General features: G+C 43.1%; 1 protein-coding gene across 7 annotated transcripts in view; it reads right to left on the bottom strand.

Moving 5' to 3' along the window:
• The window catches only part of PHC3 (polyhomeotic homolog 3), a 191,882-nt gene that overhangs the window by 114,658 nt on the left and 62,948 nt on the right, over positions 1-14,276 (bottom strand). For all 7 annotated transcript variants that reach the window (XM_077290562.1, XM_077290557.1, XM_077290558.1 and 4 more), the window contains exon 3: positions 11,623-11,781. In XM_077290562.1, the coding sequence (XP_077146677.1) occupies positions 11,623-11,781 (159 nt within the window). The remainder of the gene's footprint in view (positions 1-11,622; positions 11,782-14,276) is intronic.

The following is a 14,276-nucleotide window of genomic DNA, read 5'->3' as shown; positions in this document are numbered from 1 at the left end:
TTACACTGTTTGATTTGTTTTGTTGTGCTGAAGAAAGCTGTTTTTCCTTTTGGAGCTACAAAGTTTATGAAGGACAAAAAACTTTTCTTTGTTTTGATATTAAACCCTATGCCTGTGCGTGTCTGAGTAGCTACCTGAAAGATGAAAGGGGTACATAACATGTTTTGAAAACTTTTTTTTATAGGGAAAATTAAATTTCAGCCACTGCTTTTTGAAATTTTTGCTTCATGCACTGTGAGGTTTACATCAAATAGCAGGAAATCAGTCTCACTCGCACTGAGAATTGTTTAAATGATAATTTGTATTTATTTAGTTACAGTAAAATATCTAACCAAAGTGCATGGTAGAAGAATATAGAGCGACAAGTTATATTTTATGTTTCAACCAGTCCCGGGTCCTTTTCAAACGTCGCTTTAATCACAAGGATAGGGTGTACTGCGCAGCATGCGCTCCAGCCTTGGTGTGACACCAACGTTTGCAAAATACCCGGGACGGGTCAAAACGTAAAATACGACTTGTCACTCTATATTCTTCTACCCAAAACTTTGGTGAAATATTGTACTGTAACTAAATAAATACAATCGATCATTTAAAAAAATGCTCAGTGCAATAGCGACTGATTTCCTGCTATTTGACTTAATTTGGATTCTCAAGTTCAACCTGCACCTCTCTCTACCCAACGCCCAGTGCGCCCTTATATCCCTCTGCTGTGAGGTTTATATAAAGGTACCTTCACACGAAGCGACGCTGCAGCGATAGCGACAACGATGCCGATCGCTGCAGCGTCGCTGTTTGATCGCTGGGGAGCTGTCACACAGACCGCTCTCCAGCGACCAACGATGCCGAGGTCCCCGGGTAACCAGGGTAAACATCGGGTTGCTAAGCGCAGGGCCGCGCTTAGTAACCCGATGTTTACCCTGGTTACCAGCGTAAAAGTAAAAAAAACAAACAGTACATGCTCACCTGCGCGTCCCCCAGCGTCTGCTTCCTGACACTGACTGAGCTCCGGCCCTAACAGCAGAGCGGTGACGTCACCGCTGTGCTTTCACTTTCACTTTAGGGCCGGCGCTCAGTAAGTGTCAGGAAGCAGACGCTGGGGGACGCGCAGGTGAGTATGTACTGTTTGTTTTTTTTACTTTTACGCTGGTAACCAGGGTAAACATCGGGTTACTAAGCGCGGCCCTGCGCTTGGTAACCCGATGTTTACCCTGGTTACCAGTGTAAAACATCGCTGGTATCGTTGCTTTTGCTTTCAAACACAACGATACACGGCGATCGGACGACCAAATAAAGTTCTGGACTTTATTCAGCGACCAGCGACATCATAGCAGGATCCTGATCGCTGCTGCGTGTCAAACTAAACGATATCGCTAGCGAGGACGCTGCAACGTCACGGATCGCTAGCGATATCGTTACAAAGTCGTTTCGTGTGAAGGTACCTTAACATGCTTTTTTATGAAGAACAATTTGTTAACAATAAAATACATTTTAAAGAAAAATAACTTTATATAAATTACATGGGGGAATTTTTTACAGTAAACTTTTATTTTATTAAGCTGTATTTCACCTTTTATGTCCACTAGAGCTCATCTTCAGATATTTAATTTCATTCCCTTTTGCCATCACTGTTTTTTTTATCTTGGCTTTTTTGCTATCTTTGTACTGCAAATTTGTGTTTTTCCTATTAAAGTTGAGTTGACAATAGTGTTCTGAGTTCCGTTATAGGAACAGAAAAATGGACTTCATGCAGGAAATGGATCAGTCACATGACAAACACAAACCGATATTAAAGGAGCCCATTAACTATAACTCGGTCCATTTGGTCTCTATTATTTTAAAGGAAAAAATAGACTGAACTTTATCGTCCTGCTAGTCCAGTTTCAAGTGTTCGAGTTTCATGGTACCTGTACAGATTACAATTGCTAGACAGGCAGCAGAGCTCCTGACGCACAGCCAGTCTGGAAATTGCAGTTTGTGCACAAACCTTGAAACACAGATGTGTGAAATTGATATTATAATGACAAGACTTATAAAGGAAGACTTGTTGTTACAGAGACTCCAACGCAAGTTTGTGGAAAGCCTAATACCAGAGGTAAGATCTCATTAACCCCTTCACCCCGAAGCCTGTTTTCAACTTCCTGACCAGGCCATTTTTTTCAATTCTGACCACTGTCACTTTATGAGGTCACAACTCTGAAACGCTTCAACGAATCCTGGTGATTCTGAGAATGTTTTCTCGTGACATATTGTACTTTATGATAGTGGTAAAATTTCGGTGATTTGACTTGCGTTTATTTGTGAAAAAAACAGAAATTTGGTGAAAATTTTGAAAATTTTGCAATTTTTAAACTTTTAGTTTTTATGCCCATAAATTAGAGAGTCATATCATACAAAATAGTTAGTAAATAACATTACCCACATATCTGCTTTACATTAGCACAATTTTCGAAACATAATTTTTTTGTTAGGAAGTTATAAAGGTTAAAAGTTGACCAGAGATTTCTCATTTTTACAACAAAATTTGCAAAACAATTATTTTTAGGAACCACCTCACACTTGAGGTCACTTTGAGAGGTCTATATGACAGAAAATGCCCAAAAGTGACATCATTCTAAAAACTGCAACCCTCAAGGTACTCAAAACCACATTCAAAACGTTTATTAACACTTCAGGTGCTTCACAGGAATTTTTGGAATGTTTAAAGAAAATTAAACATTTAACTTTTGTTTTCACAAAATTTTTACTTCAGCTCCAAATTGTTTTATTTTACCAATGGTAACAGGAGAAATTGGACCCCAAAAGTTGTTGTACAATTTGTCCTGAGTACGTCGATACCCCATATGTGGGGGTAAACCACTGTTTGGGCACATGGCAGAGCTCAGAAGGGAAGGAGCGCCATTTGACTTGCAAAATGCAAAATTTGCTGGAATTGACATAGGACACCATGTCGCGTTTGGAGAGCCCCTGATGTGCCTAGACGTGGAAACCCCCAACAAGTGACACCATTTTGGAAAGTAGACCCCCTAAGGAACTAATCTAGATGTGTGGTGAGCACTTTGAACCCCCAAGTGCTTCACAGAAATTTATAATGTAGAGCCGCAAGAAAACAAAAATCATATTTTTTCCACAAAAAATGATTTTTTTGCCCCCAATTTTTTATTTTCACAAGTGTAACAAGACAAATTGGACCACAAAAGTTGTTGTGCAATTTGTCCTGAGTACACTGATACCCCGTGTGTGCGGGTAAACCACTGTTTGGGCGCAATGCAGAGCTCGGAAGGGAAGGAGCGCCGTTTGACTTTTCAATGCTAAATTGGCTGGAATTGAGATCGGACACCATGTCGCATTTGCAGAGCCCCTGATGTGCCTAAACAGTGGAAACCCCCCACAAGTGACACCATTTTGGAAAGTAGACCCCCTAAGGAACTAATCTAGATGTGTGGTGAGCACTTTGAACCACCAAGTACTTCACAGAAGTTTATAATGTAGAGCCGTAAAACAAAAATCATATTTATTTTCACAAAAATGATCTTTTCGCCCCAAATTTTTAATTTTACCAAGGGTAATAGGACAAATTGGACCACAAAAGTTGTTGTGCAATTTGTCCTGAGTACGCCTATACCCCATATATGGGGGTAAACCACTGTGTTGGCGCATGGCAGAGCTCGGAAGGGAAGGAGCGCCATTTGACTTTTCAATGCAAAATTGGCTGGAATTGAGATCGAACCCATGTCGCGTTTGGAGAGCCCCTAATTTGCCTAAACAGTGGAAACCCCCACAAGTGACCCCATTTTGGAAAGAAGACCCCCTAAGGAACTTATCTAGATGTGTGTTGAGCACTTTGAACCCCCAATTGTTTCACTAAAGTTTAGAATGTAGAACAGTAAAAATTTAAAAATATTTTTTTTTCCACAAAATGATCTTTTAGCCCCCCAATTTTTATTTTCCCAAGGGTAACAGGACAAATTGGACCCCAAAAGTTGTCCAATTTATCCTGAGTACGCTGATACCCCATATGTGGGGGGGAACCACTGTTTGGGCGCATGGCAGAGCTCGGAAGGGAAGGAGCGCCGTTTGACTTTTCAATGCAAAATTGACAGGAATTGACATGGGACGCCATGTTGCATTTGGAGAGTCCCTGATGTACCTAAACAGTAGAAACCCCCCACAAGTGACCCCATATTGGAAACTAGACCCCCAAGGAACTTATCTAGATGTGTTGTGAGAACTTTGAACCCCCAAGTCTTTCACTACAGTTTATAAAACAGAGCCGTGAAAATAAAAAATCCTTTTTTTTCCACAAAAATTATTTTTTAGCCCCCGGTTTTGTATTTTCCCAAGGGTAACAGGAGAAATTGGACCCCAAAAGTTGTTGTCCAATTTGTCCTGAGTATGCGGATACCCCATATGTTGGGGTAAACCCCTGTTTGGGCGCACGGGAGAGCTTGGAAGGGAAGGAGCACTATTTTACTTTTTCAACGCAGAATTGGCTGGAATTGAGATCGGACACCATGTCGCGTTAGGAGAGACCCTGATGTGCCTAAACAGTGGAAACCCCCAATTCTAACTGAAACCCTAACCCAAACATAACCCCTAACCCTAATCCCAACCCTAATCCCAACCTTAAATGTAATCCAAACCCTAACTTTAGCCCCAACTCTAACCCTAACTTTAGCCCCAACCCTAAACCTAACTTTAGCCCCAACCTTAACCCTAACTTTAGCCCCAACCCTAACCCTATCTTTAGCCCTTTAGCCCTAACCCTAATGAGAAAATGGAAATAAATACATTTTTTAAAATTTTATTATTTTTCCTTAACCCCTTCACCCCCAAGGGTGGTTTGCACGTTAATGACCGGGCCAATTTTTACAATTCTGACCACTGTCCCTTTATGAGGTTATAACTCTGGAACGCTTCAACGGATCTTGGCGATTCTGACATTGCTTGACATATTGTACTTCATGATAGTGGTAAAATTTCTTCGATATAATTTGCGTTTATTTGTGAAAAAAACGAATATTTGGCGAAAATTTCGCAATTTTCCAACTTTGAATTTTTATGCCCTTAAATCACAGACACATGTCACGCAAAATACTTAATAAGTAACATTTCCCATGTTTACTTTACATCAGCACAATTTTGGAACCAAAATTTTTTTTTGTGACGGAGTTATAAGGGTTAAAAGTTGACCAGCAATTTCTCATTTTTACAACACCATTTTTTTTAAGGGACCACATCTCATTTGAAGTCATTTTGAGGGGTCTATATGATAGAAAATACCCAAGTGTGACACCATTCTAAAAACTGCACCCCTCAAGGTACTCAAAACCACTTTCAAGAAGTTTATTAACCCTTCAGGTGTTTCACAGGAATTTTTGGAATGTTTAAATAAAAATGAACATTTAACTATTTTTCACAAAAAATTTATTTCAGCTCCAATTTGTTTTATTTTACCAAGGGTAACAGGAGAAAATAGACCCCAAAATTTCTTGTACAATTTGTCCTGGGTACGCTGATACCCCATATGTGGGGGTAAACCACTGTTTGGGCGCATGGCAGAGCTCGGAAGGAAAGGAGCGCCATTTCACTTTTCAATGCAAAATTGACTGGAATTGAGATGGGACGCCATGTTGCATTTGGAGAGCCCCTGATGTGCCTAAACATTGAAACCCCCCACAAGTGACACCATTTTGGAAAGTAGACCCCCTAAGGATCTTATCTAGATGTGTGGTGAGCACTTTGACCCAACAAGTGCTTCACAGAAGTTTATAATGCAGAGCCGTAAAAAAAAAAATCATATTTTTTCACAAAAATGATCTTTTCGCCCCCAATTTTTTATTTTCCCAAGGGTAAGAGAAGAAATTGGACCCCAAAAATTGTTGTGCAATTTGTCCTGAGTAAGCTGATACCCCATATGTGGGTGTAAACCATTGTTTGGGCGCAGGGCAGAGCTCGGAAGGGAAGGAGCGCCATTTGACTTTTCAATGCAAAATTGACTGGAATTGAGATGGGACGCCATGTTGCATTTGGAGAGCCCCTGATGTGCCTACACATTGAAACCCCCCACAAGTGACACCATTTTGGAAAGTAGACCCCTTAAGGAACTTATCTAGATGTGTGTTGAGCACTTTGACCCAACAAGTGCTTCACAGAAGTTTATAATGCAGAGCCGTAAAAATAAAAAATCATATTTTTTCACAAAAATGATCTTTTCGCCCCTATTTTTTTATTTCCCCAAGGGTAAGAGAAGAAATTAGACCACAAAAGCTGTTGTGCAATTTGTCCTGAGTACGACGATACCCCATATGTGGGGGTAAACCACTGTTTGGGCGCATAGCAGAGCTCGGAAGGGAAGGAGCGCTATTTTACTTTTCAATGCAAAATTGACTGGAATTAAGATGGGATGCCATGTTGCGTTTGGAGAGCCTCTGATGTGCCTAAACATTAAAACCCCCCACAAGTGACACCATTTTGGAAAGTAGACCCCCTAAGGAACTTATCTAGATGTGTTTTGAGAGCTTTGAACCCCCAAGTGTTTCACTACAGTTTATAACGCAGAGCCGTGAAAATAAAAATTCTTTTTTCACAAAAATGATTTTTTAGCCCCCAGTTTTGTATTTTCACAAGGGTATCAGGATAAATTGGACCTCAAAAGTTGTTGTCCAATTTGTCCTGAGTACGCTGATACCCCATATGTGGGGGGGGACCACTGTTTGGGCGCATGACAGAGCTCGGAAGGGAAGGAGCGCCATTTGGAATGCAGACTTAAATGGATTGGTCTGAAGGCGTCACATTGCATTTGCAGAGCCCCTGATGTACCCAAACAGTACAAACCCCCCACAAGTGACCGCATATCGGAAACTAGACCCCCCAAGGAACTTATCTAGATGTGTTGTGAGAACTTTGAACCCCCAAGTGTTTCACTACAGTTTACAACGCAGAGCCGTGAAAATAAAAAATCTTTTTTTCCCCACAAAACTTATTTTTTGGCCCCCAGTTTTGTATTTTCCCAAGGGTAGCAGGAGAAATTGGACCCCAAAAGATGATGTCCAATTTGTCCTGAGTACGCTGATACCCCATATGTTGGGGTAAACCCCTGTTTGGGCACACGGAAGAGCTCTGAAGGGAAGGAGCACTGTTTTCCTTTTTCAACGCAGAATTGGCTGGAATTCAGATCGGATGCCATGTCCCGTTTGGAGAGCCCCTGATGTGCCTAAACAGTGGAAACCCCCCAATTATAACTGAAACCCTAATCCAAACACACCCCTTACCCTAATCCCAACAGTAACCCTAACCACTCCTCTAACCCAGACACACCCAACCCTATTCCCAACCGTAAATGTAATCCAAACCCTAACCCTATCTTTAGCCCCAACCCTAACTGTAGCCCCAACCCTAGCCCCAACCCTAGCCCTAACCCTAGCAATAACCCTAGCCCTATCACTAGCCCTATCACTAGCCGTAACACTAGCCCTAACCCTAACCCTAGCCCTAACCCTAGCCCCAACCCTAACCCTAGCCCTAACCCTAGCCCCAACCCTAGCCCTAACCCTAGCCCTAACCCTAGCCCCATCCCTAGCCCTAACCCTAGCCCTAACCCTTGCCCTAACCCTAACTCTAGTCCTAACTCTAGCCCTAACCCTAATGGGAAAATGGAAATAAATACATTTTTAATTTTTTTTATTTTTCCCTAACTAAGGGGGTGATGAAGGGGGGTTTGATTTACTTTTATAGCGGGTTTTTTAGCAGATTTTTATGATTGGCAGCCGTCACACACTGAAAGACGCTTTTCATTGCAAAAAATATTTTTTGCGTTACCACATTTTGAGAGCTGTAATTTTTCCATATTTGAGTCCACAGAGTCATGTGAGATCTTGTTTTTTGCGGGACGAGTTGACGTTTTTATTGGTAACATTTTCGGACACGTGACATTTTTTGATCGCTTTTTATTCCGATTTTTGTGAGGCAGAGTGACCAAAAACCAGCTATTCATGAATTTCTTTTGGGGGAGGCGTTTATACCGTTCCGCGTTTGGTAAAATTGATAAAGCAGTTTTATTCGTTGGTTCAGTACGATTACAGCGATATCTCATTTATATCATTTTTTTTATGTTTTGGCGCTTTTATACGATAAAAACTATTTTATAGAAAAAATAATTATTTTGGTATCGCTTTATTCTCAGGACTATAACTTTTTTATTTTTTTGCTGATGATGCTGTATGGCAGCTCGTTTTTTGCGGGACAAGATGACGTTTTCAGCGGTACCATGGTTATTTATATCAGTCTTTTTGATCTCGTGTTATTCCACTTTTTGTTCGGCGGTATGATAATAAAGCGTTGTTTTTTGCCTCGTTTTTTTTTTTTTTTTCTTACGGTGTTTACTGAAGGGGTTAACTAGTGGGGCAGTTTTATAGGTTGGGTCATTACGGACGCGGCGATACTAAATATGTGTACTTTTATTGTTTTTTTTATTTTATTTAGCTAAAGAAATGTATTTATGGGAATATTTTTTTTTTTTTCTTTATTTAGGATATTTTTTTTATTTTTTTTTTACACACATGTGGGGAATTTTTTTTTTTACTTTTTTACTTTGTCCCGGGGGGGACATTACAGATCATTAATCTGACAGTGTGCACAGCACTCTGTCAGATCGACGATCTGCTGTGCAGGGCTGCAGGCTTACCAGCGCCTGCTCTGAGCAGGCACTCGGTAAGCCACCTCCCTCCCTGCAGGACCCGGATGCCGCGGCCATCTTGGATCCGGGACCTGCGGCGAGGAGGGAGGTAGGAGACCCTCGGAGCAACGCGATCACATCGCGTTGCTCCGGGGGTCTCAGGGAAGCCCGCAGGGAGCCCCCTCCCTGCGCGATGCTTCCCTATACCGCCGGCACACCGCGATCATGTTTGATCGCGGTGTGCCGGGGGTTAATGTGCCGGGGGCGGTCCGTGACCGCTCCTGGCACATAGTGCCGGATGTCAGCTGCGATATGCAGCTGACACCCGGCCGCGATCGGCCGCGCTCCCCCCGTGAGCGCGGCCGATCGCGTATGACGTACTATCCCGTCGGTGGTCATACGGGCCCACCCCACCTCGACGGGATAGTACGTCAGATGTCAGAAAGGGGTTAACTAAGGGGATGAAGAGGGGTTTGATTTACCTTTATAGCGTTTTTTTGGCGGATTTTTATGATTGGCAGCCGTCACACGCTAAAAGATGATTTTTATTGCAAAAAATAGTTTTTGCATCACCACATTTTGAGAGCTATAATTTATCCATATTTTGGCCCACAGAGTCATGTGAGGTCTTGTTTTTTGCGGGACGAGTTGACGTTTTTATTGGTACCATTTTCGGGCACATGACATTTTTTGATCGCTTTTTATTCCGATTTTTGGGAGGCAGTATGAACAAAAACCAGCAATTCTTGAATTTCTTTTAGGGGGGTATTTTTACCGTTCCGCGTGTGGTAAAATTGATAAAGCAGCTTTATTCTTCGGGTTAGTACGATTACAGCGATACCTCATTTATATCATTTTTCTATGTTTTGGCGCTTTTACACTATAAAAACTATTTTATATAAAAATTAATTGTTTTTGCATCGCTTTATTCTGAGAGCTATAACTTTTTTATTTTTCTGCTGATGATGCTGTATGGCGGCTTTTTTTGGGGGGGACAAGATGACGTTTTCAGCGGTACCATGGTTATTAATATCTGTCTTTTTGATCACATTTTATTGCACATTTTGTTCGGCAGTATGATAATAAAGCATTGTTTTTTGCCTCATTTTTTATTTTTTTTTGCGGTGTTCACTGAAAGGGTTAACTAGTGGGATAGTTTTATAGAGTGGGTTGTTACGGACACGGCGATACCAAATATGTGTACTTTTATTGTTTTTTTTTATTTACATAAATAAATGGATTTATTGGAAAATATTTATTTATTTTTTTCTTTATTTGGGGATTATTTTTTTTTTACACTTCATAACATTGTCCCAGGGAAGGATATCACTATATTTCATCAGATCGCTGATCTGACACTTTGCATAGCACGGTGTCAGATCAGCGATCTGACAGGCAGTGCAGGAGGCTTTCCGGCGCCTGCTCTGAGCAGGCGCCGGCAAGCCACCTCAGTGAAGGAACCCAGCGGCCATCTTGGATCCGGGGACTCCTTCCAGAACACCGGAACAAAGCGATCGCCCCCGTCCCTGCACGATGCCCCTCTATGTCTCTGTCACTACTGACAGCGGCATCAGAGGGGCTAAATGCCCACGATCGGCGCTAGCTCACTGTGAGACCGCGCCGCCGTACTAGTACTGCGGTTTGCGGGAACTCAGTTCCCGCAGAGCAGTACTAGTACGGCGCATGTCGGGAAGGGGTTAAAGACGTTGTCCAGGTTTATCACAAAAATCTACATTCACTCACATTGTGACCTGTGATGATTTTCCGATGCCGCCAGCAAGACCAACGTACATGCACATTCCCAGCCACATTCCAACTAAACGTGCGCAGTTTTGCTCAATGCACGTGTATTGAGCAAGGCCACACAGTCTAGTCGGAATGTGGCTCCAAGTATGCATATTGCTTACTTGTGGTCACACAACCACCCAGTCTCGTGACTAGCACAGGAGAGTCCTCACAATCAATGCTACGTGCGATGTGAGGATTCACAAGTCTACAGTCTTGTTTCACACGTTGAAGCCCACATAGGAAGCTCCACTGAAAGTTCCCTCATTTTCCCTGGAAAAAAAAGCACAATGCACTGCATTATTTTTCCTGTTAGGCAGGGATCAAACATGCGAGAAACACGGCCGAGTCTCGCATGTTAATACCTGGCCCTGCACCCGGAACACAGGAACGGCGCGTGCGACCGCATAGCAATACATGCAGCCGCATGCTCCGCTCCCGAGTGACGGCGGCAATGCTGGGTATTAACATGCAAGACTCGGCCGCATTTTTCGCATGTGTGATCCCGGCCTTATAATGATGGAGACCTAAAAGACCCCTTATAGAAAAGGGGGTATGTCAAGAGCAGTTTGTGCCCGTCATGTATCCATTTCCTTGAAGAGTACCATTTCTCTGTTACTATCAGGGAAGACAAAAATGAAATGAAACTGAGAACACTAATGTGAGCCCAGCCTAAGGACTCATTCAGACGACAGTATTTCACAAACGTGTTTCTATCCATGTTTTTCTAGTTTTTCTAGTCTATTCATGAAATTAAAAAAACGCTGTAGCGGTGCTTTACAATTCTATGAGTTTGTGAAAATCACAGACATCACATGGATGGCATCAGCATGCAATGCGTGTGCTGCCAGAGATTAACATTTTAATGGATAGATTTGTAATTTATTTATACATATCTGAAAAATCAGCGATGAAACACTAATGGCAAAAACTGACACACTGACCAAATACTAAGGAACCTCGACTGTTTAATAAAATGCAAAAATGATAGATGTCTGAAGGAGGCCTGAGTGTATTATGCCTGTTCTGTGATATCATCAGCTGTTGAGGTTGCAGTGACTACATAAGATGACACCATACAAATTATCTGCAAAGATGAGGGGCTCAGTTAGAGATTTTGTAATGGGGTCGTAGGATAAATTATGTCTCTGAACATTTAATACCTGTTGAACAGAGGCCAGACTCTGAAGCTGAGTGCTGCTCAAATGCTGCTGTTGCAGCGCTGCTGTCTGCAGCATTAGATGTTGCTGTTGGGCTGCATACATTTGCTGAAGATATTGGGCCGCAGAGCTTGGAGGACGATTCAGTGTCTGTTGAATGACCTGCAAGGAAGAAAAGTCAGCATTTACCATCAATAGAATTGTTTGTGGTTTGTTTCTGTCGACCTCTCAGACCCATCACAATCAAGAATTGGAAAGACTAAAGGTGTGTTTATAAGGCAGCTGGTCAGTGTTAGGGCATGTGCACACTGACTCTTTTTCGGCATATTGCAACTGAAAGAAAGCTTTAAAAATGCAAAAAAAAATAATGAAGTCATGCAGTGCTGTATAAAAATGACTAGCAGAGCAAATGTTCCATAACTCAGAGCTCTTTTTTTAATCACTTCAGATGTTAAGTAGTCAACAGTATATTCCCCTAAGGTTATGTCTGCTGCGTCCAAAGCGCTGCCAGATTTTGAACACCGGTGATTCCGCATGTGTTCATTGGAATTACGTCGCCCAATACATTGGACAGAAAATTTATCTTACGGAGACGCACAGCCCTCCATGTGCTCGCCAGAGGTAGCCTGACTGCCATTAGGTACCGAGATCAGATCCTCAAACCCCTTGTGAGACCATATGCTGGTGCGGTTGGCCCTGGGTTCCTCCTAATGCAGGACAATGCCAGACCTCATGTGGCTGGAGTGTGTCAACAGTTCCTGCAAGATGAAGGCATTGAAGCTATGGCCTGGCCCACCCGTTCCCCAGACCTGAATCTGATTGAACACATCTGGGACACATGTCTTGCACCATCCACCAATGCCATGTTGCACCACAGAATGTCCAGGAGTTGGCGGATGCTTTAGTCCAGGTCTGGGAGGAGATCCCTCAGGAGACCATCTGCCGCCTCATCAGGAACATACCCAGGCGTTGTAGGGAGGTCATACAGGCACCTGGAGGCCACACACACTACTGAGCATCATTCCCTTGTCTTGAGGCATTTCCACTGAAGTTGGATCAGCCTGTAACTTCATTTTCCACTTTGATTTTGAGCATCATTCCAACTCCAGACCTCCGTGGTATATTAGTTGTGACTTACGTTGATAATTTTTAGGTTTTATTGTTCTCAACACATTCCACTACGTAATGAATAAAGATTTATAATTGGAATATTTCATTCAGTGATATCTAGGATGTGGGATTTTAGTGTTCCCTTTTTTTTTTGAGCAGTGTATATTATATACATATACAGTGGCATGCAAAAGTGTTCACTCCCCCTTGGGTTTTTACCTATTTTGTTACATTACAACCTGTGTTTAAACATCATTGTAATCCAATGTCAAAAATAGATGAGGAATCTGGGCCCCTGAACTGCCCCTCAGACTAGGGGAAGCCCTGTCTTTCCTTAACTTGGGGGTACCCTTGAAGGTAGGGAGGCCCAAGTCACCGACCTGTCCCGGTCTCCTGTTAAACCCTGAACTAAACCCCCAACCCCCATCCCAGGAGGTGAACAGTGTAAACAGCACCACAAAGCAAATAAACAGGAATAAACAATATGAGAGTGAGGGGAACACGATACCAAAAGGTGAATGCACAAACTACAAAGTAACAAAACTCAGGACTTAGCTTGTGCACGCCGCTGCAGACTCCACAACACAGATAGTACAGCAACTGAGCTCCAAACACCAGACTTGGCTGACACCAGGGAGCTGCTACTGCGAGGTGTGTCTCCTGAAAGGAACTGTATAACCAACAGTCAGCTGATGCACCAGGTGACCTTATAAAAGATGGTGGGAGTGGTCACAAACATCAGCTGACCCAGCAGCAATGCAATGCAATAACATCAGCGGCCATCGGGGGGAGGGGGGAGCTGCATTAACCCCCAATGACCATAAAGGAAAAAAGGTTTAAATCCGAGGGAAACCAGATCTGCCACAGATCCAAACATGGATCGTGACATTCAATTTGTGTGTGATGCATCAGCACTAACTAGTCTACCGTATATACTCGAGTATAAACCGAGAATTTCAGCCCGTTTTTTTAGGCTGAAATTGCCCCTCTCGGCTTATACTTGAGTCATACCCAGGGGTCGGCAGGGGAGGGGGAGCGGCAGCTGTCTAATAATACTCACCTGCTCCTGGCGTAGTCCCTGGTTCTCCGGGCGCTGACAGCTTCTTCCTGTAGTGAGCGGTCACATGGTACCGCTTATTACAGTAATGAATATGGACTCCACTCCCATAGGGGTGGAGCCGCATATTCATCACTGTAATGAGCGGTACCGTGTGATCGCTCACTACAGGAAGAAGCTGCCGGTGCCAGGGAACAGATGTGCAGGGACCGCGCCAGGAGCAGGTGAGTATAACGCAGTGCGCGATATTCACCTGCTCCCCGTTCCACCGTCGGCGCCGCTGTGTCTTCTGTGTTCTCTGCACTGACGCTCAGGTCAGAGGGCGCGATGACGCAATTAGTGTGCGCCGCCCTCTGCCTGAACAGTCTGTGCAGAGGGCGGGGAAGACACAGCAGCGGCCGTCGTTGGAACGGGAAAGGTGAGTATAGCAAGTGTCGGGGGTCTGAGAGGTGAGTATGTGATTTTTTATTTTTTTAATCGCAGCAACAGC

This window comes from Ranitomeya variabilis, chromosome 2 (genome assembly GCF_051348905.1).
Source record: "Ranitomeya variabilis isolate aRanVar5 chromosome 2, aRanVar5.hap1, whole genome shotgun sequence".
Lineage (NCBI taxonomy): Eukaryota > Metazoa > Chordata > Amphibia > Anura > Dendrobatidae > Ranitomeya > Ranitomeya variabilis.
The sequence above is the reverse complement of the archived record's forward strand: the minus strand, read 5'-3'. Positions and strand labels throughout refer to the sequence as shown.